The 23,127-nt window shown below is 37.7% G+C and overlaps 1 protein-coding gene across 1 annotated transcript in view; it reads left to right on the forward strand.

The window, feature by feature from the left end:
• The window catches only part of TMEM144 (transmembrane protein 144), a 73,182-nt gene that overhangs the window by 27,659 nt on the left and 22,396 nt on the right, over positions 1 to 23,127 (forward strand). Inside the window, exons 5-8 of the mRNA XM_037829097.1 lie at positions 12,805 to 12,886; positions 14,697 to 14,773; positions 17,075 to 17,193; positions 19,543 to 19,662. Of these exons, the coding sequence (XP_037685025.1) occupies positions 12,805 to 12,886; positions 14,697 to 14,773; positions 17,075 to 17,193; positions 19,543 to 19,662 (398 nt within the window). The remainder of the gene's footprint in view (positions 1 to 12,804; positions 12,887 to 14,696; positions 14,774 to 17,074; positions 17,194 to 19,542; positions 19,663 to 23,127) is intronic.

Here is a 23,127-nt window from a genome sequence, read left to right on the forward strand (position 1 = left end):
GCACCTTAGTCATTGCAGAAGGTGATAAGCTGGCGCAGCTCCTGCTCTTACCCAGCTTACATGCAGTCTTTCCAAGCAGAATCAGACAGAGAGGGGAAAAAGGGTTCGGATCCAGTGGAGCGATTTTTGAGGGACTCCATATGTCCCTGGAGTCTCGACCTATGCTAACCATTAAGGTGCAAGGCAGATCTTTCTTGGGCCTGCTCGATACAGGGGCCGATCGGTCTATCATAAGACAACAAGAATGGCCCCCCACCTGGCCAACGAGCAGGGCGGAAGAGCCCATTAGAGGAATAGGCCAAATTTCAGCGCCCATGCTCAGTGCAGCTGCCCTTCATTGGGCCGATGAAGAAGGACACCAAGGCAGTTTCCAGCCTTATGTATTAGCCCTGCCTGTGTCTTTGTGGGGAAGAGACATTCTGACCCAAATGGACGTTACTTTAATTAGCGGCTACTCCCCAACCTCTAAGCGACTGCTAAAAGAAATGGGGTATACCCCCGGCAAGGGTTTAGGAGCTTCACTGCACGGACGTGCGGAGCCTATACAAGCTGCCCCCAAGTCTGACAGACGAGGCTTGGGTTTTTCATAGGGGCCACTGAGGAGAGATTCCCACCCACACCTATAAAACTAAAATGGAAAACCGAGGCTCCGGTGTGGGTGCCTCAGTGGCCCTTGCCACAGGAAAAACTTGCAGCGTTGCACGCCCTAGTATCAGAACAACTAGAAAAGGGCCATATCGCTCCCTCCACGTCACAGTGGAAAGGCCCTGACCCGGTGCTCAGCTGGGCCAGAGGCTCTGTTTGTGTTTTTCCCCAGGAACCAGGACGTCAACCAGTGTGGGTTCCGGAAAGACTGGTGAGAACCGTGACATCACCTGAAGAAGCCAAGGAACAGCTGTCAGAAACGCCAACGAATATACAACCTGAACCATTAGACCAAGCCTCCGACCCTGCTGATGATGGCGACGACCGACAAGACGATAATAGTAGGACTGACCACCCCGCGGTTGCCCAAAAAGAGGATCGGTAACTCTGTTCTTTGCTCTCCTATAGCAATCCTTCTAATCTGCCTTTTTCTTTTTTTAGTGGAACTGTGGTAGCGCAGGAGAGTGGTCTTTGGGGCCTGTGGCATCATCCCCCGACCCTGGCCCCATTCTCTGCTGGGTCTCCCGCCTCTCCTGTGTTTTTCACTCGTACCCTGTCTCTAGGTCTCCACCACCTGCCTTCTGACAGAAATATTTCCTCCACAAGCTTCAACGAGTCCTTCCCCCTCACCAATGACACACTGATCCTCTCTTTTGCTAACCTCTCTGTCAAGGTTGTCAACACCACAGTTGCGGCGAATGCTACTTGTGAAACTGGTAATGGCGAGTTAAGTAAGGGAGTCTTGCTTGAATTTCTTAACGTTACAGGGAAGAGCCGCCAGTCTTGTGAAGGGATCTTGAGTAAAAATGAGACTCAAAGGTGCCTTTTCCTTCCGGGGTTTGCTCCTACAGTCTGCAACCGTTCCAAAGACCCGGATGCCTCGCCGCCCCGCTATCCTAGTGTATCGCCCAAGTTATGTCTGGCTCCCCGTCAAGGCAACCGACTGGGTTGGCCCTGTTTCTCAAGTTGTTTCACTTAACAATATCCCCTTCTCTAAGTCTAGGCGTCCAAGAGGCATACCTTACCCGAGACGTGCTACGCCGCCACAATCAGATGCTGAACTTAAATTTCCAGGCCATTCAGAAACTCCTAGCGGAGATAGATGAACTTGGACTAGAAATAGATGGACTCTGGAGAGTTCTCCAGCAGACGTGTGATACCCGATGGTTATTCGGGAGGCTTTGTGTCACCCCGGTTAGGGTGAACTTGACAGAGGAGCAGCAAGATGTCGCCGAGTGGCTCAAGGACACTTATCTCCCCAACTTCACCAATCTCTCCGACCAAGTGAAATCCGACCTTCCGGGACTTGAGAACATTAGGAAATTGAAGCCTGTTAGTTTCGACCTTTCCACACTGGGCGAGACTGTAAAAAATCTGTGGGACCAAGTCACCTCTTGGTTCTCTTGGCCCAATTTGACTAATTGGATTCTCTTGATGGTGGGACCATTGGCGGGATTAGTCATTGTTAAATCTTTGCTAGAACGCCTGTTTCAAGCGCGGCAGTACCGTGTTACCACTATGATGGCTATGTCCTCCACCTTTGATACCCCCAACAGCGACCATTCTGATGGCCATACCCCATCCTGGCCGCCTCGGGCGGGGCACTCGGGAGCGAGGTTTGTAGCTAAGCGCGCAGCTGTGTCCCGGGTATAACGGGCGACGCCAGCAGTCATAATTTTTGTCTCAGGTAGGTCCCTAAGGCAGAGTCATAGTTGTGGCCAGACTTGACTCTAGCCAATGCATAGGGACGCCTAGTGACGCCTCCGACTCTGGTTAATGCTATCCCTGCCCCCGCCTTTGTCCCCCAGTTGCAAGGCAAAGCACTGCAGGGAGAGTCATGTTGTTTCCAGCTCACGGACTCTCCTGTCTCCATATGAGGTGAGCATTCTGGTCGGTGCTAGAGGCTCCGCCGCTAAATGGCTGAGACCTAGTCCAGACTCCCCAAAGCACCGGAACAAATTGTGAGCCATCTGGGTTCACGGGAGCACACTCATCACTGGGGACACTGGGTCGATATAAATAATAAAGGGGGAGATGTGGAGAGCCGTCTCCCGGGACGGGCATAGCGCATGCGCTGTAAACCTGCTCCAAAGTCCCCCCGCCCATCGAATGAGCCAAGATAGCGCCCATATCCTGCTTCCGCTTATGACGTGCACACTCACTATTCCTATCTGCCAATTGAGTGCATATGCGCGGCGCTAGATCATTGGTTATGAGTAGAGTACTTAAGAGTTTGCCCAAGCGAACCTCGGGGAGACAGCCCACTAGGAGCCGTACCTGACGGCCACATCGAGGCTGCTCTCCCGCGAGGCACTCTGCCCCGCGTGGAAACCTGTAACAGAGAATGCTTATCTAGCTTCAGTAAAAGACTTGCTCTCGCAACCGCCGTGTGGCTCGAGTCGTGACTTCCAGCCAGGTCAGTTTGCGTGGTCTGCATCTCTCTCTCTCTCATCCCTTGTTTCTCCCCTCGCCGGCCGGGGAACAGGGGTCGAGCGGGGCGGCGCCGGACAAAATCAAATTCAGAGTTCAGAAATAGAACCTCAGATCTATGTTCATTTGATTTTCAACAAGGCCCCCAAATCCACTGAACTGGGACAGAATAGTCTCTTCAGTAAATGGTGCTGGGAAAACTGGATATCCAGATCCAAAGGAATGAAAGAGGACCCCTACCTCATACCCTATATAAAAAATTAACTCCAAGTGGATCAAAGAGCTAAACATAAGAGCCAGTACCATAAAACTACTAGAAGAAAATATAGGGAAGCATCTTCAAGACTTAGTGATAGGAGGTAGCTTCTTAGATCTTACACCCAAAGCACAAGCAATGAAAGAAAAAAATAGATAAATGGGAAATCCTCAAGACTGAACACTTCCGTGTTTCAAAAGACTTTGCAAAAGGGTGAAAAGGCAGCCAACTGAATGGGAGAAAATATTTGCTAACCATATATCTATAAGGGTTTTATATCCAGTATATATAAGGAAATCCTACAATTCAACAATAAAAGGACAAACAACCCAATTATAAAATGGGCAAAAGATATGAATAGACATGCCTCAAAAGAGGAAATACAAATGGCTAAAAAGCGCATGAAAAGACGTTAATCTTCATTAGCTATTAGGGAAATGCAAATAAAAACCACAATGAGATATCATCTCATACTTATAAGAATGGCTGCTGTTAAATAAACCAGAAACTACAAGTGTTGGAGAAGATGTTCACTGCTGGTGGGAGTGTAAAATGGTACAGCCGTTGTGGAAGACAGTTTGACAACTCCTCAGAAAGGTAAATATTGAGTTGCCCTATGACCTGGCAATTTTGCTACTCCGTATATACCCAGAAGATCTGAAAGCAGGGACACAAAGAGACATTTACACACCAATGTTCATAGTGGCATTATTCACAATTGTCAAAAGATGGAAACAAGGCAAAAAGCCCATCAACAGATGAATGGGTAAACAAAATGTTTATCCATACATATGATGTAATATTATGTAGCAGTAAGAAGAAACAAGCAAGAACGTGGATGAATCTTGAGGACATAATGCTGAGTGAAGTGACACAAAAGGACGGATGTTGAATGATTTCACTAATATGAACTAACTAGAATATGTAAACTCAGTCTTAAAATAGGATACCTAGAAATAGACAGAAGCTAGAGGAGGGGGAGTGGTAACCTAATATGCTCAGAATGTATAATGAGGTTGCACTTAAAATATTTGAAAATAGATATGGAGTAAGGGTAGCTAGTTATTGGGAATATAAGTAATAGTGCTGTATTGTAGGTGAATTTGGTTGAAAGGGGTTTTTAGAGTCACTTATGTCACTGATTAACACTATGGATTTAAATAAGTTTCTTGCATGAACTAGTACAAATGTGTGACACTGGTACAAAAAGTTAATAATAGAGTGGTATGTGAGGGAAAATTGCCTATTCCAAGTTACAGACCATAGTCAACAGTAATTCCTTAAAATTCTTTCATTAATAGTAACTGCTATACCACACCAATACTAAGGGTCAATAATAGGAGAAGATCAGGGATAAGGGGTGTTTGGGGTTTTCTTTTTGTGTATCTATCTGATAATTTTCTTTTTGTAGCAATGAAAATGGTCTAAAATTGAGAGTGATGATGATTACATAACTAAGTGATGATACTGTGAGATACTGGTTGTATACTTTGGATATAATACATGATAAGTGACTATATCTCAATAAAATCTGCAAAAAAAAAAAAAAAAAAAACACAAAAAAAACCTTTGAAGTCTCCCTATAAGATTCAGAATAAATCTTTCTCCTTAATCTGATATGTTCTTCACAGTGTATAGTTCCAGCATTTCTTCTTAGTACATCTTTCACTCTTTTTCTCTGTATTGTGCAGTCATTGACACTAGATTATTTATCATAAGATATCCCAAATATCCCCCTCAACCTGAAAGGCCCTTTCCTCAGCCTTTTAAGCCATTGTTTAATGTAAGATGGGCTTCTCCTTCCTATGCAATGTTTTCTTTATTTTCCACCTCCTAGTTAGAATGAATTGCCTCATACCTCCATTGATTCTGTACTTCTATTATCAAAATTCTCAGGTTCTACTTTGTATTATTCATACAAATCTTTATCTTTGAACTGTGAGATCCTAAGGGACAATGTCCATTGTTTTCTTTGTATACCATCTCTCCCACAGACTTTTCTGCCCTATGCTTGGCACATAATAGATGCTTAATAACTGCTTGTCTAATTGAATTATCAGTGGCAAAAAAAAACAAAAAAACAAAAACACACAACTTGAGTTTTTCGAGTAATAAGAGGTCTAGGATTGAAAATCTGGAAAAACTGGAAAGCTTGAAAATGTAGAGAATCACTCTTGGGTATAATGTATTGATTTTGTTTTAAAGTGACTTGATCACGGAACTTTGTGTTTGACATACTGCACCAAGTTTTTAAATCTCTTGGCCAAAAGACCTCATAATCTATTTAGTTTTATGTTCATATACATAAAATAAATCTCATTGCCTTCCTCTAATTTACTGCCACCCCACCCCATCTTGACCTAACAGAGCTGGGGTTCTTCTTTCTAAAGCATCCTTTCTTGTGACTAGCACTGAAACCATTGGGTTAGTCTTTCTTTCTTGTGCCCAGGACCCCTTTCTTCCATCCATTTAGTAAAGGCTTTCTATTTAGAGAAATGTCTGAGACATTACCATGTGCTGGAAAATACACTGAGAATTTTGTATGCATTATCCTCATCATGGCTCTGTAAAGTGGGTGTATCTTGATTTTTTAGGTGAAAACAAGATGAGGCTTAGAGAAGTTAAATATTTTGTTGAGGATCATACATCTGTTTGAGAAAAAATCAAGGACCCTTATCTCTATCCTCCACATGTTTCTAACTTATCATTCTGTATAGTTTATTAGAAAAACAGTTAGGGCCATACAAAGTAGAGGGTTTTCATTATATAATTTTGAAGAAAAAATGCAATTTCATTATGTGATATTAGCATTGCAAATTACATATATATGCACACAACTATACCCACACATACACATATATATAACTAAGATATGCAAGTATAATTAGGTTATATACATTCAATTTTACTGAGTGGTAAGTACTTCAAAGACTCTGAAGGAGATATAGATGCCCATTCCTATGCTCTATTGACTTAGAAAATCTTTAGAGAAAAGCTTAACATGGAATTGTGGAGAACAATTAGGATTGTGTCATAACTATTCTCAGTGTTATGGTACTTCATCAGAAGAGAAAGATTTGGTGAGGACCGGCCTGCGAGGAGGAAGTTCTCGTCTCACAGTCAGCACTTAATTTGGATGGGAAGTGGAGAATGGATAGTGTATCCACCTAAGGGTGAATCACAAGCAAGGGAAAGTTGTTGTAAAAGATTAGGAGTGGTGGAGAGCATGGAGCAGGGAATGGTCAGGAATACAAGTCCATGTGAGAAATTATATTCAGACACACTGGGTGGTACATAATGCAGAAAGCAATAAAAATCAAAAAGGAAAGTTAAATTTTGTATGGAAGAGAATATGGAACCATTCGAGTTTTTTCTAAATCAGTTTTCTTTTATTAGAGAAGTTGTGGGTTTACAGAACAAACATCCATAAAATACAGGATTCCCATATACCACCCCACACCCGACACCTTGCATTGGTGTGAAACATTTGTTGCAATTGATGGTAGCACATTTTTATAGTTGTACTATTAATTATGGTTCAGGGTTTAGCTTACAACTAGTGTAGTTCCATGGGTTTTTAAATATTTTATTACCATGTATACAATCTAACATTCCCCCTTTTAATCATAGTCAGATATATTTCAGATTCCTCCTATTACTTCTAAGTGTTTTTATCATGAATGGTGCTGGATTTTGTCAAATGCCTTTTCTGCATCAATGAGATGATCATGTGGTTTTTTCCCTTCAATCTGTTAATGTAGTATATATTATATTAATTGATTTTCTTATGTGGAACCAACCTTGCATATATATCCCACTTTATCATGGTATGTAATTCTTTTAATACACTGTTGAATTCACTTTGCTAGTGTTGTTGAGTTGTGCATCTGTCTTCATAAGAGTTACTGGTGTGTAATTTTCTTTTCTTTTCTTGTGGTATCTTTTTCTGGCTTTGGTATGAGGCATAGAATGAGTTAGGGAATGTTCCCTCCTCTTAAACTTTTTGGAAGAATTTGAGCAGAATTGGAGTTAAGTCTTCTTGGAATGTTTGGTAGAATTCCCCTGTGAAGCCACCTAGTCCTTGGCTTTTCTTTTTTGGGAGAGTTTTCATTACTGATTCAATCCCTTTACTAGTAATTGGTTTGTTGAGATCTTCTATTTCTTCTTGAGTCAATGTAGGTAGGTGTATGTTTCTAAAAATTTTTCCATTTCATCTAGTTTACCAAATTTATTGGCGTACAGTTGCTCATAGTATCCTTATATTGCTTTTTACTTCAGTAGTATGTCCCCCTTTTCATTTCTGATTTCTGTTATTTGTATCTTGTCTCTTTTTTTCTTTGTCAGTCTAGCTAAAGGTTTGTCAATTTTATTGATCTTTTCAAAGGACCAATTTTTGGTTTTGTTGATTCTATTGTTTTTTTGTTGTTGTTTTCAATTTCATTTATCTCTGCCCTAATCTTTGTTATTTCCTTCCTTCTGCTTGCTTTGGGTTTAGTTTGCTCTTCTTTTTCTAGTTCTTCCAGTTTTGGGGTTAGGTCTCACATTGCCTTTGTTGATCATCCTATAAGTTTTGGTATATTGTATTTTCATTTTAATTTTCCTCAAGTTATTTACTAATTTTGCTTCTGATTTCCTCTTTAACTGATTGCTTGTTTGAGAGTATGTTGTTTAATTTCCACATATTTGTGAATTTTCCATTTCTCCCTCTGTTACTGATTTCTAGCTTCATTCTTTTGTGGTCAGAGAATATGCATTGTATGATTTCAATATTTTTGAATTATTGAGTCTTGTTTTGTGACCCAACATGTGGTCTATCCTGGAGAATGTTCCATGTGCACCTGAGAAGAATGTATATTGTGTATATCTGTTAGATCTAGTTGGTTTAGAGTATCAGTCAAGTCTTGTACTTCCTTATTGATCTCCTGACTAAATGTTGTATCCATTATTGAGAGTGGTGTATTAAAGTCTCCTACTATTAATGTAGAACTGTCAATTTCTCCCTTCAAATTTGTGTTTGCTTCATATATTTTGGGGCTTAGATGTTAGGTGCTTATATGTATGATTGTTACCTCTTCCTGTTGAATTGTCTCCTTTATCAGTATGTAATGACCATCTTTGTCACTCATAACTGATTTTGACTTAAAGTCTATTTTATCTGTTATTTGTATAGCCACCCAGCTCTCTCTTGGTTACTACTTGCATGGTATATTTTTTCCATCCTTTTACCCTCAACCTACTTTATCTTTGAATATAAGGTGTGTCTCTTGTAGACAACATATAGTTGGATCATGCTTTTTTAATCTCTTATGACAGTCTCTGACTTTTGACTGGAGAGTTTGATCCATTTACATTTAAAGTCACTTCTGAAAATACAAGACTTTCTTCTGCCATTTTGCTATTTAGCCTTTGTAATTCTTATATCTTTTCCCCTCACTTCTGTTAATGCCTACTTTTATATTTATTTTCTTTATTGTGTTGTACCATATTGAGTGACTTCTCATTTCTATGTGTATATATTTTCTATCTATTTTCTTTGTGGTTTCCATGGGGTTAAAATTTAACAATGTACACTAAACATATTTGGTTTGATACCAACTTAATTTCAATAGTATGCATGTATAGTTTTCCTATGCCCCTCTATCCCCTCACCATTGTTTTTACCTGTTACTACTATATCTTTGTACATTATATGTCCAAAAACATAGATTTCTCATTACTTTTTATTCATTTGCATTTTAGTACCTGTAGAAATTAAGAAATGGAGTTACATACCAAACAACACACTTCAGTAATACTACCATTTATAATTACCCAAATGGTTAATTTTACCACCAGTCTTTATTTCTTTATGCTGCTTTGACCCACTGTCTAGTGCCCTTTCCTTTTGAAGAATTCCATTTAGTGTTGCTTGGAGGGGCAGGTCTGGTGGTGATGAACTCCCTCAGCTTTTGTTTATCAGAGAATGTCTTAATCTTTCTCTCATTTTTGAAAGAAAGTCTCACCAGATATAAAATTCATGGCTGGCAGTTGTTTATCTTCAGCACTTTAAATATTTTAACCCACTGCCTTCTTGGCTCCATGGTTTCTGATGAGAAATCAGCACTTAATCTAACTGGGGCTCCCTTTTACATAACATGTTGCTTTTCACTTACAGCTTTAAGAACTTAGAACTTTTCTTTATCCTTTGCATTTGATAGTGTGTTCAATATTTGATGGGGTATATTTTTCTTTGTATTACTCCTGTTTGGTGTTCTCTGGGCTTCTTGGATGTGCATATTCATGTCTTTTCCTAAGTTTGAGAAGTTCTGTGTTATTATTTCTCTGACTATTCCTTCTGACCCTTTCTTTCTTTTTGTGGGACTCCCATAATGTGTATACTGGTGTGCTTGATGGTGTCCTATGGATGTCTTAGGCTATTTTCAATTTTAATATTTCTTGTTTTCCTTTTGCTTCTCAGCCTGACCCATTTCAAGTATCTTGTCTTCAAGTTCACGGATTCTTCTGCCAGCTCCAATCTTCTCTTGAAACCCTACCAGGCATTTTTCTTTGCAGTTATTGTAGTCTCCAACTCAGTAATTCTATTTGGTCCCTCTTAAAAATTTCTATCTCTTTATGAAGACTCTCATATTGCTCACTCATTGTTTTCCTGATATCCTTTAGTTCTTTCTCTGTTTTTTCCATTGTCTCCTTGAGCATTTTTGAGATCATTTTTTAAAGGCTTTGTTTGGTATGTTCACATTTTAATCTTCTTCATTCGTGTTTTCTGGATTTTATTCTCTTTCCTTGGATGGGTCATCATTTCTTGTTTCTTTGTTTGTCTTGTACTCTTACTGCACACTGTATATTTTAATATTTTTAAATGTTAACTCAGGAATTAATCCCTGAGATATCTGTTTCTTGATTTTGTAATCAGCTGGTGATAAGACAGAGATTTTCTTGAACTTCAGCCCTCCTATCAGGAAGGTCTGCCCAAGGTGAATGCAGTGTACAGGGTTTTCCCTTTCTGGGCTTTTGTCTTGTCTTGGGCTTTTACTTGTTAGTTGTTTTGGAGTTCCCCTGTTTACAGGTGTTTGGTTGGGCCCTCTGTTTCCCAGGACAGAGACTTCCTTTTCCTGGGTGTTTGAAGCTAGAAGGCCTTTGTCCCAGACTGTCCTTTATAGTTTTTATCCTCCTTTTGTTGTCTCAAGCTGCTTTTGCCTGAAGAGCAAATTCTTGGAGGGGGGCACAATGGCAAAGACTTTCCCAAGTCAATCTTTCCTAGCCAAAAATGGCCAGGGACCCACAAAGGGGGCACAGACAAGCTACAACATGCTTTGGGGAGGAGATCAGGAAGGGCACCAAGAGCTTCTCTGACAGCTCCCCAAAGCTGAGCTTCCCTGGCCTGCCCAGTAAATGCAGTCCTTCAAGTAACTGTCTCTGTCAGCCCTGAGGAAGCATGGCATCTTTAAGTGTCCACTGCCACCACCCTTGTCTGGGGCAGGTTGAAACAAAGGCTGTCCTCAGAGCTGGACCCTCAGTGATCCAAACTCACTAATTAAAAGCTGTGACCAGTGATGTGCCCACCCCTTTCTTGGGGAAGAGATTTTTATATCCCTTTCTGCCACCAGCAGGTAGCTGGGGACTGGACTGCACAGTGGCTTGCTATGAGAGTAGGGGAATAGGTGCCAATAACCACTGCACAGAGAGAGTAATTAACTGTTATTACTTAGTTTATCAGCATCTTCCTCCCTCTTTTTCCTGGCTGTTGTACAGTGTTCCTTTGGCCTCTGGAGTTTTAAAATCTTTGTTTCAGGCAGTTCCTGCCTGTTTAATAGTTGTTTTGGTCGAAGGACTGAGTCCTGGAGCTCCGTACGCCACCATCTTTCCACAGTCCTCAGGGTTTCAATTTGCTAAGCTGCCAGAATACAATATAACAGAAATGGAGTGGCTTTTACAATGGGGACTTATTAACTTAAAATTTACAGTTCTTAAGTCATGAAAATGTAACTCAAGGTATCAACAGGATGATACCTGGACTCTGAAGACAAGTTGCCAGCATCTGGGGCACGTCTTTCACATGGGAAGGCACATGGCTGCCATCTGCTGGTCCTTTTCTCCAGGTTTTGTTGCTTTCAGCTTCTGGCTTCAGTTGCTTCCTCTGTGTTCCCTGTGGATCCTCCTTAGCTTCTGTGGTGCTTTTCTCTGCAACCTTCTCTTAATTTCATCTCCTAGCTTTTCTGTGGCTTTTATCCGCTTATGAAGGACTCCAGTAGGAGGATTAAGACCCACGTTGAATGGGGTGGTTCACATCTCAATTGGAACAACCTAATCAAAAGGTCCCACCTAAAATAGTTCTCCACCCACAATAGGTCTGCACCCACAGGAATGGATTAAAAGAATATGACCTTTTCTGCGGTATATAGCAGCTTCAAACTGCCACATTCAGGATGAAAGCAAGTAAGATGCTGAACTAAGGAACACAACTAGAAAATTTTGAATTTGTATAAAAAGATGATAGCATGTCATATACACTATTCTGCATCTAGCTACCTGTTCTATTCAGTCCCATACATGCTTTGAAAACTTCTTATATTGTTTTAACATTTGAACCTTGCAAATGTATTCAAAAGTATTAAAAAGGAAATAAGTTGTTAGTTTTCTTGTTAATGTTTTAATATAGTTTAACATATTTTCATGGATCAAGAGTCAATAGTAAGTGTTGCATCTGTCTCAAAGATACTGGACAAGGGAAGATAATAAGAGAAACATTAAAGAAAAAAAAGGCATTGGGCTTAGATGTGTTTATTTTCCTCTTCAAATATGTCATGGAGATTTTTCTATATCAGAGCATAGAGTGCATCCTCATTCATTTTGTTCAACTGTGTAGCATTTAATTGTGTGGGCATATAGATCATTTCTTCTTGAGTTTGGGTGTACCTGTGTTAGAGTACTGGAGGTGAGATTGCTAAGGCCAAGTGTGGGCACACCTGTGGTTTTAGTAGATAGCTCCAGATTCCCCTCCCTGAGGGTACTAATTTGTGCTCACATCAGCATTGTATGAGAGTACCTGTCTCCTACAGTTTTGCCAAATGAAAATGTCCTTAAACTTTTGGATGTTTGTCCATTTAATAGGTGAGAAATACCATTTCCATGTGTTTTCATTTGTATTTCTCTTACTTTGTGATTCCAGGGTTAAGCATGAATAAAGGGAAAGGGGATGTCATTGATTGACACAAGGAAGTCAAAGACAGATCTGATTTGGGGGGAAAGTTTGTGGGTTTAGCCTTTAACCTGTTGCATTTAAGGAAAATGAGAGACAACAAAGAGGATGGCAGTTCTGGAGAAATGGCAGGACTGCTGAAGGGGCAGATTGGAGATAATCATCATATCAATAGACTTTATTTATTTAAACTCTGTTTTCTCTTGAAAATCAGGCAGCTTTATTAAAAACCAGGAATACGATAAATATTACTAAAGTGTATTTTTCTTTACAGTGCCTTCATATTTTTGTTCATCAAAAGTGATATACCAAGTAACACATGCTCCCTGGATACCACACCATTAATCACAGAACATGTGAGTATGGTATATGACAGTATGAGAGACAACTTAATCTGAAATATAAAATTAAGATAAAAGGAAAAAACATAAATTTGAAACACATGAGAAGGTATTTTCTTTTTTTTTCAATAGAGGTTATATAAAATATCTTAGCATATTTATTATGCCTAGGTCTATGTAGCAATCAGTATTTCCATAGTAATGCTTCTCAGCAAGCACAGAGTATTACTTAACTTTATTAACAGAAGATCTCTGCTAGAAGATCTAGATACAACCTCATATTTTGGAATGGCTAAAGATTTATACAATAGGGGAATAGGGAATACTTTAGAGGAATATGAGAGTGACTTAAGGGGAGGAAGGAATTTTTAAGTATGCCCAATGAATGAGAGGAAGCCAACCAAATGTTAAGTTATATGAGAGTAGGCATCTGACTTGTTATTCTTCTCTTTGTTTTCCTACTTCTCTTTCCTGCCATATCCTGTTCCACCGAAAAGTAAAGACAGGGAATATATAAGGAATCACTATTTGACCTGGTAGAATCTAAATTAGTCTGTAATAGCAAGTCTGGGTTAAATGGAGAGAACCTTTAAAAGAGACCAGACACAGCAAAATGCCAGTGACTACATATATAAAAGTGATCCCAGGGGCCATCCCTGTTGCCATGAACACAGACTCTAGTCCTTCCTATTTCAAGTATTTCCTCTGCCTGCCACAGGCCCGTACTATCTAGCTATCCTCTGGATCCAACGTCCCACATTCCCATTGAGGGTTGCTTCCTGGGAAATTGCTGCCTCTCCCCCTATCAAAACTCTTATCAACTAAGGCAACTGAATCCTTAGTTGAATGGACACTAAAATTGAGTAATAATTACTTAAGTGTAATAGAGAAGAGATTTATTAATCTATAGACATCTCTAAGTGGCGCAGTGCTTCAGGGAGATTGAAGGAGTTGGGACTGGGAGAAAGTTTCGGTGTTCCTAGCCTTCTTAAGGGATTCAGATACTTCCTAACTAGCCATTCTCAATATAAGGGTCAAGAAAATAAAATATACCTACTTGGTAAAAGATATATACCAGGCTAACTGCCTTAGATTCTTTTAGGCAAGTGGAAGAATGTAAACAAACTAAGTTTAAAGACAGATAAACAGCATGTTTGATTAGCATCCAACTATACTTCATAGTCTCCTCATTGTTAAAGAAAGGACTATTGCCAAAGGAAATATTTTCTTGGCCTGTTACAAAGAGTTCATAAATCTAAATTCTTATCTCTTACAAAGTAGCAGTGACTATAACATCAAGGAAACTTAAGCTAAGAGGCACATATGATTATTTAATGGAAATATTATAAATTTGCTCCATAATTTTTCCTAGCTTAGAAGAAGCCTAATTTTGAAACATGACTGAAAGCATTTTGTTAGCTAATTCAGTATAAATACTATTTTGATCTTAGGCATTCTGTACTAGGAGAGTCTTGAGTTTTCCTTCGTTGTAACTTCTTTGAAGATAATTTATATATGCAAATAAAACACAAGAGTTAATAACTTTTGTTGATTTTAATAGTTGAATCAAAATAGGCATATATAAACTGAAAAATTTAAATGAAAAACCTGACAGCTGCCAAACCATTCTAAGTAGAAGAGGAACAGAAATAGGAACAGTGGAGCTGAGATGCCTACAGAATCAAAATGTGTAGTATGACATGTTCATATTTTAAAACATGTTTGAGAGAGGAAAGCAAAACACTGGAAATCTTTTTATCACCAGTGTGATTATCAACTGAATGCTGTTTTTGTTTGTTTTGTTTTGTTCCACGGTTTTCAATAGGCAATCAACCAAACTCAAGAGAACTGTCGTGATTATTCCTGGGTGGATAAACTTTCTACAGTGCAACACCGCATAGTGTAAGAAGAGGTTACTTCTTTGCTGTATTACTCTGTTTCATATTTTGGTTAAAGCAAGAACTACCAGAGTGAAGTGATACTCATCTAAATTCAAGAGGAAAATGGTAACACTAGCTATGACTTTCTTAGCTCCATGAAGTTTTCTTTGTCCTCAGCTGACTTTTTGGATACAGAGGTACTTGAGCTCAGGTATAGAGGTCCCAAGGATTTACCAAGCCATTGCAGTATCTCTAGCCAATAAGTAGCTTACAAAATAAATGTCATTTTGCAGGATTTTTGTGCCTAAAGTAAAATGCTAGTATGGGACAGTGTATGGTGACCCACATGCTCTCAACAAACACAATGGAATCTAAGCAACACACTTCTCCAGTACTGCTCTGCCCATGATGTCTGCCATACACAGGAATCCCTCCACTTTTGTGTTAGACAATTTTACATTCCCAGGACATTCATTGCCAAATACAGTGGCATATTCTGTGTTTATGTGGGTCCTACCCCAATGTCTCCATGAGGACTGGAAGGATTTAGCTCAACATCAGGCCCTATATTTTATGTTTGGGGTTTTTATTGTTTTTTTTTTCACTGGCAAGGAAATATGAAAATATGTGATAATATATAACTTACATTGTACATTTAATGGCTATTTGGACTTTATATGGTGACACTTTCTGTTGCCTCAAAAATATAAAGCTTTTCCTTTGGCACCATGTTCACTATTTTTATCGTGGGGAAGAGGCTATGCCTGGTGCATAGTAAGTGCTCAATAAATATTTGAATGTATTAATGAATTAATGAACAAACAAGTTTTGGAAGAAATAAATGTTGCAGATTTTGTGGGTGGTACTTCAGAATAAAATAGATCTCTCAAACAAAACATTTTCTTCAGAAAGTGTCTCCTCCATTAAGGGAATATTTATTAAGAAAAATATTTGTGATTGTCACATAATTAGCCAGGCCTGGTCTATGTGTATGAAGTCGAGACTTCATCAGGTGTATTGGGCAGGGTTCTCTAGGGAAACAGAATCAACAGTATGTATCTGTAAATATGAGATTTTATAAAAGTGTCTCATGCAACTAGAGATGTAAGAGTCCAAATTCTGTAGGGCAGGACACATGAGTCCAAATTCTGTACGGCAGGCAGCTAGCTGGCAACTCCAATGAAGGTGTTCAATGAACTCCTCAGGAGAGGCTGGCTGGCTGAAGAAGTGAAAGTTCTTTCTCTTCTCCCTTAAAAGTCTTCAATCCAGTTGATTGAATTCTCTCATTGTGGAAGACACGCCCTTCGTTGATGTAATCAGCCATAGATGCCATAATTGACTGATGATTTAATAAACCAGCCTTCTGGTTTATTAACCAGCCACAAATGTCCCTGCAGTGATAGCTAGGCCAGTGCTTGCTTGACCAGACACATGGACACCACCACCTGGCCAAGTTGCCACATGAACTTAACCATCACACCAGGACACAGGGATTTCCAGTGGGAATAGAGTACATAGCTAAGGTAGCCCTGTGAGTTCCTACTGTCTCGTATTCCTGAAAACATTATTAAAGTAGATTTTGGGAATTTGTTTTTAAGCTTGGAGGGAATAGTTTTTGGCTAAAACAGTTTCATGTCATTGTCCTTTGTATTATGTTAAAAGAACAATTGCAAAATATTAACCGTCTACCCCCAAAATCATTGGATACTCTTGCTTCATGCAGGTAAGGTCTAAGTTAAGGAGCCCACATGGCTCCAGTGCTGAAAATTAAACATTTTCTTCCTTTAAAAAGGAAAGTTTTATCTGAAATATCCAGATTTATTTGATTCAGCACTTCCTTTTGACCATGCCATAGTTAACTAAGGATCTCAATGGTTATTTTGAACATAAGTATATTTAGTACTTGGTTTACCCTAGCTGCTAGATATTATAGAGTGTTTAAAAAGAAGCAAAAACATAGTGTCAATCCTCAAATACCTTGTAATTTAATTTGAGAACTAAATTTATGTAGACTATATAATGATAGCAATATTCTCATCTAGGTAATGGAAGCCTATATTGAGAATCCATTATAATTTCTGCAAATAATGTGCTTCCAAAATTAGATAGCAGAAAGCAAAATCACACTCTTAGTCTCAGTGCCACTTGGACACCACAGAAGAGTTCTTTGACTTTCACCAGTCATAGAGCTTGAAGTAGATGGGACAATTTCTGCATAAGCGCCTGTGGTTTACATTTTGAGGCATGCTTTCATTATAACTCCATTTGTGTGTATGTCAGAAATACTGTTATAAGTAATGATTAATGATTTATTTGTTTTCAGGGGCTGTAGTCTTGCAGCGATATCTGGAATACTTTATGGATCCGCATTTGTGCCAATTATTTATATCAAGGACCACAGTAAAAGAAATGGTAGTATATATGCAGGGGCAAGTCAATATGGTGAGAGCAAAAAGTTATTTTATTTCACTTTATAAATAAACTCATTAAAATGATTTTTTTTTATTTTAGGATATAAAAAGAACTGTGTTAATAAGTATTGGTAAATAGATTTGTCTTACTTTTTTGAGTAAGTACTGAAGACAAAAAGTAATAAAGGACTGTTTTAGTATTTACATTTGTATGTGGTCTTCAACATATAAATATAGTCAACTGTAGTCAGGAGTCATTTCAGCTACTTGGTTCTTAACACATGGTTTCAGGTTTCTCAGTGATATTTGGAGATTATTTTCTAGTTAGATGATCTCTGGGAAAATATGTATTCATCTCCTCCTTTTAAAAAAGTAGTACTTTAAAATCAAGTAAATGTTCCTAAAGGTCAAAGTATAGCTTATTTAGTCTGTGGATATTATTTTTCAACTACAGAGAAGTGCACTATATACAATTTCCAGATTTCCTTGGTTTCCAGTGATAGACTTAATCTCTGGCAAAAAATCAACCCTGTGTGCAATAACCTTGTATAAATTCAAAGGGAATGAAAGAGTATCTACTTTGGGGGTCCAATAATTATGTTGAAACTTGGAGCTTACTCTCAAGAAATAATAAAAGAATGAGATCATGTATAAGAAAGTGATAAATTGGATGATGCAAAAAATTAATGTGATCTCGGTTCAGATAAGGATGAAGAAATTTAGTGGGCAAAAGTCATTAGGGATAGATTGATTAAGAAGTTGTGATTTGAACTTGACTTTAAAAGAGTGGATAGGCTCTATATAGATAACAATAGTTTTATTCCTCCTGTTTATATTCAGGCTCATGTACAGTATTCAAATCTTTTATTGACTTCTGTCTTTCTTTTATGATAATGTTAAGATGTTGGATAAATATTGTATTTTATTTTTCTAATTTTAAAGGATAAAACTTACAAAAATAAAATAATATAAGGCTAAGGTAAATTAAGAGAGAAGTAAAAACAAGGGTGATGAAATAAAACAGAACCAAAAATGAGTCTAAACAATTTGTTCCATATTTGTACACTTGCTAGAAATGAGGCATGAATTTGGCTGAAGATTTCTTGTAGCCAGCTCACAACGGAAATCATATCAGTCCCATAATTCGTGAACACAAGATAAAAACAACCAGTTGTTCAGGAGTACAGTTGTTCTTGGTACTGGGACATAATAAACAATGTCCTCAACAATCTCTTTATGTAATAGAGCAGTGCATTCTTAAGGATGTTTCTTATGGCAAGTCTAAATGTAGTTAGATAGTAAAATATTTTAGTTCAGTATATTCAAGATAATTTTAGGAGGACATTTTTATTTCATTTATTTAACAAACATGTATTATGTGCTCTGTGCTATGTACCATTCTAAGCACTTTGCAAACAATGCAAATTAACTTCATGAAACCTTATTAGCTATAAAAAATTATATTAAAAAAACAAAACCTTATTAGCTGGATACTATTATCCTTGCTTTGCAATTGAGAAAATTGAGACATAGATTAGGTAACTTGCCCAAGTCCCAAAGTTAGTGAGGAGTATAAAAAGGAGTTGCATCCAGGTGGTCTGTGCTCTTAATCTCTGTGCTATGTTGTCTTTTTGTGGTGGTCCATAAATTATGATCCAGAAATAGGAGCTAAGATTCTAGAAGGGCAGACAATTCCTTGTCTTTCAAGCTTTCCTCCCTAAACATGACCACTCATTTTTGTCAAAATTTTAGGTAAGAGAAACATTGAATGCAACGTCGCATTTCAGCCAGAACCTGGAATGTGCCCGTAATAGGGGTGTTGGGTCTTCTCATAGATTGTGCCATCATCATGTATGACTAACTCCCCCCTGTAATTAGGTTTACAATAAACAGTTGAATAAAACCCTCTTTGTAATAACTTCCTGATTATCCTTCTGTATGGCTGTCATCTGCAATGGATATGCTCATCTCCAAATTGATCAATAGACCATATGACATTAGTACCCAAATCTTTTTCACACATACACACCCCCCACAATCTACCTGGGGATTTTCTACAACTGATAGAGTCATAAGTAAAATTAGTTCTAAATACCTAGTCTTAAAAAGGAGGTATTAACATCGCATTCATATGTTTATTGTTTCTTTTGCTTGATCTTAAAACCAACCTTTCAGGTTTATGTTAACTTATTTACTACTTAATATTTTTATGTTTTATATAAGTTAATTAAAATTCTATATAAACATGTAGAAAAATTGAATGATTGAATATAAGTAAAGGTTCCTTTAATTTTTTTGTGTATTTAATTTTTCAGAAATCTAAATATATTTAAAAACACTAAAATGATATGTTTGAGAGTTTTATAATCTGTATTTTCAGATTTAGACTATGTTTTTGCACACTGCAGTGGCATCTTTCTTACAAGTACAGTCTACTTTCTGGTCTACTGTGTAGCCATGAAAAATAGTCCTAAACTATATCCCGAAGCAATCTTACCAGGTAAGAATATTTACTACAAAAAAAATCTTCAAATGTTCTTACTCTGTGAAAATACTATCCTCTACTCATTTAGCTTGAATAATTATTTCCTGGAAACCAAATCATCCTCTGTATGTCTATGTTTCTGCGTGTGTATGTTTTCATGGATCTCTTAATTGCTGTAGTCCAGTTCACCACCTAATATTAAGTATTTTTAAACCATGAAACTGGATATGAAATGCTGGTCATTCTCACAGAACCTAAAACTTAAACAATGAATCTCAGATTTTTTCTTAGGACAAGTTGACCATCAACTTACACTGGCCATCAATATTTACTATTTCTTTTTTAGTATCTAAGGTTTCTAAGAGTCAGAGTCCTGTGACTCTATTTAAAAAAATTTTCAACAAATAGGAATCTGTAGTTTTGAAGAAACAATTGCTCCAAAAAGTAAAGAGACATTGTTTTATGGTTCAAAAAAGGTACATGCTTTTGGATTGAAACCATTAGGCACTGGTGGTGAAAACATAATTTCCCATTTATTTAGGAATTTATTAATTCATTAGGTCCACAATTAATATTTTCAAAACAACTTAATAAAGCATGTTATTGATTGATTTTGAATGCCTGATTCATTTAAGCCAAAGTATGCCGCCTTATAAAAAGTGATAGAAAACTCACTGAATTCGTAACTGAAGTATTGTGAAAATTTAACTGGTATTTTCATTTAAATACTAGTTTTTCTTTTCTTAGCTATAGCTTCATTCTAAGTTTCACTTCTTTTTATGTTCATGGTTTAAAGTAAATGTATCTTCCCTAAGCCTCTCTTCTCTACCCCATCTTTACGTCAACCATTACTGCGGGTACTCTATTTAATGTCAGTAAATTGAAAGGATTGATCAACAGCAGTCAAAAGCAGAGAAATCATTTGGTTTCCCAAATGATGTGAAACACATCCATGTTGACCAAAAGTGTTGATAAGAATATACTAGCATATAGAAACATTACGAACTTATGTGCATTAACCTTGTATCCCGCTAGTTTGCTAAATTTGTTTATTAGTTCTAGTAGCTGTATCGTCTATTTCTCAGGGTTTTCTAGATATAAGATCATATCATCTGCAAACAATGACAGTTTTACTTCTTCTTTTCCAATTTGGATGCCTTTTATTTCTTTGTCTTGCCGGATTGCCCTGGCTAGCACTTCCAGCACAATGTTGAATAACAGTGGTGACAGCGGGCATCCTTGTCTTGTTCCTGATCTTAGAGGGAAGGCTTTCAGTCTCTCACCATTGAGTACTATGCTGGCTGTGGGTTTTTCATATATGCTCTTTATCATGTTGAGGAAGTTTCTCTCAATTCCTACCTTTTGAAGTGTTTTTATCAAAAACGGATGTTGGATTTTGTCAAATGCTTTTTCAGCATCTATTGAGATGATCAATTGATTTTTCCCTTTTGACTTGTTAATGTGTTGTAATACATTGATTGATTTTCTTATGTTGAACCATCCTTGCATGCCTGGAATAAACCCCACTTGGTCATGGTGTATGATTTTTTTAATGTGTCTTTGGATTCGATTTGCAAGTATTTTGTTGAGGATTTTTGCATCTATATTCATTAGGGAGATTGGCCGGTAGTTTTCCTTTTTAGTAACATCTTTGCCTGGTTTTGGTATTAGATTGATGTTAGCTTCATAAAATGAGTTAGGTAGTGTTCCATTCTCTTCAATGTTTTGAAAGAGTTTGAGTAAGATTGGTGTCAGTTCTTTCTGGAAAGTTTGGTAGAATTCCCCTGTGAAGCCATCTGGCCCTGGGCATTTATTTGTGGGAAGATTTTTGATGACTGATTGGATCTCTTTGCTTGTGATGGGTTGGTTGAGGTCTTCTATTTCTTCTCTGGTCAGTCTAGGTTGTTCATATGTTTCCAGGAAATTGTCCATTTCCTCTACATTATCCAGTTTGTTGCCATACAGTTGTTCATAATATCCTCTTATAATTTTTTTAATTTCTTCAGGATCTGCAGTTATGTCACCTTTTTCATTCATTATTTTGTTTATATGGGTCTTCTCTCTTTTTGATTTTGTCAGTCTAGCTAGGGGCTTGTCAATCTTGTTGATCTTCTCAAAGAACCAACTTTTGGTGATATTTATCCTCTCTATTGTTTTTTTGTTCTCTATGTCATTTATTTCTGCTTTAATCCTTGTTATTTCTTTTCTTGTACTTGGTTTAGGATTGGTTTGCTGTTCATTTTCTAGCTTCTTCAGTTGATCCATTAGTTCTTTGATTTTGGCTCTTTCTTCCTTTTTAATATATGTGTTTAGTGCTATAAATTTTTCCCTTAGCACTGCTTTTGCTGCATCCCATAGGTTTTGGTATGTTGTGTTCTCATTTTCATTTGTCTCTATATATTTAGCAATTTCTCTTGCTATTTCTTCTTTAACCCACTGATTGTTTAGGAGTGTGTTGTTTAACCTCCAGGTATTTGTGAATTTTCTAAGTCTCTGATGGTTATTGACTTCTAATTGTATTCCATTGTGGTCAGAGAATGTGCTTTGAATAATTTCAATCTTTTTAAATTTATTGAGGCTTGTTTTATGTCCCAGCATATGATCTATTCTGGAGAAAGTTCCATGAGCACTAGAAAAGTTATGTGTATCCTGGTGATTTGGGATGTAATGTCCTGTATATGTCTGTTAAATCTAATTCATTTATCAGATTGTTTAGGTTTTCAATTTCCTTATTGGTCTTCTGTCTGGTTGATCTATCTATAGGAGAGAGTGATGTGTTGAAGTCTCCCACAATTATTGTGGAAACATCAATTGCTTCCTTTAGTTTTGCCAGTGTTTCTCTCATGTATTTTGTGGCACCTTGGTTGGGTGCATAGACATTTACGATTGTTATTTCTTCTTGCTGAATTGCCCCTTTTATTAGTACGTAGTGGCCTTCTTTGTCTCTCAAAACATCCCTGCATTTGAAGTCTATTTTATCTGAGATTAATATTGCTACACCTGCTTTCTTTTGGCTGTAGCTTGCATGAAATATTTTTTTCCATCCTTTCACTTTCAGTTTCTTTGTGTCCCTGTGTCTAAGATGAGTCTCTTATATGCAACATATTGATGGTTCATTTTTTTTGATCCATTCTGCGAATCTATATCTTTTAATTGGGGAGTTTAATCCATTTACATTCAACGTTATAACCGTGAAGGCATTTCTTGAATCAGCCATCTTATCCTTTGGTTTATGTTTGTCATAATTTTTCCCCTCTGTCTGTTAATATCCTTTATTGTACCCATACCGAATCTCTTTAGTACTGAACATTTCTCCAAGTCTCTCTGTCCTTTCTTTGTTTCTCTGTCTGTAGGGCTCCCTTGAGTATCTCCACTAGGGCAAGTCTCTTGTTAGCAAATTCTCTCAGCATTTGTTTGTCTGTGAAAAATTTAAGCTCTCCCTCAAATTTGAAGGAGAGCTTTGCTGGATAAAGTATTCTT

The sequence above is a fragment of the Choloepus didactylus genome, chromosome 3 (assembly GCF_015220235.1).
Source record: "Choloepus didactylus isolate mChoDid1 chromosome 3, mChoDid1.pri, whole genome shotgun sequence".
In the NCBI taxonomy this organism is placed as follows: Eukaryota; Metazoa; Chordata; class Mammalia; order Pilosa; family Megalonychidae; genus Choloepus; species Choloepus didactylus.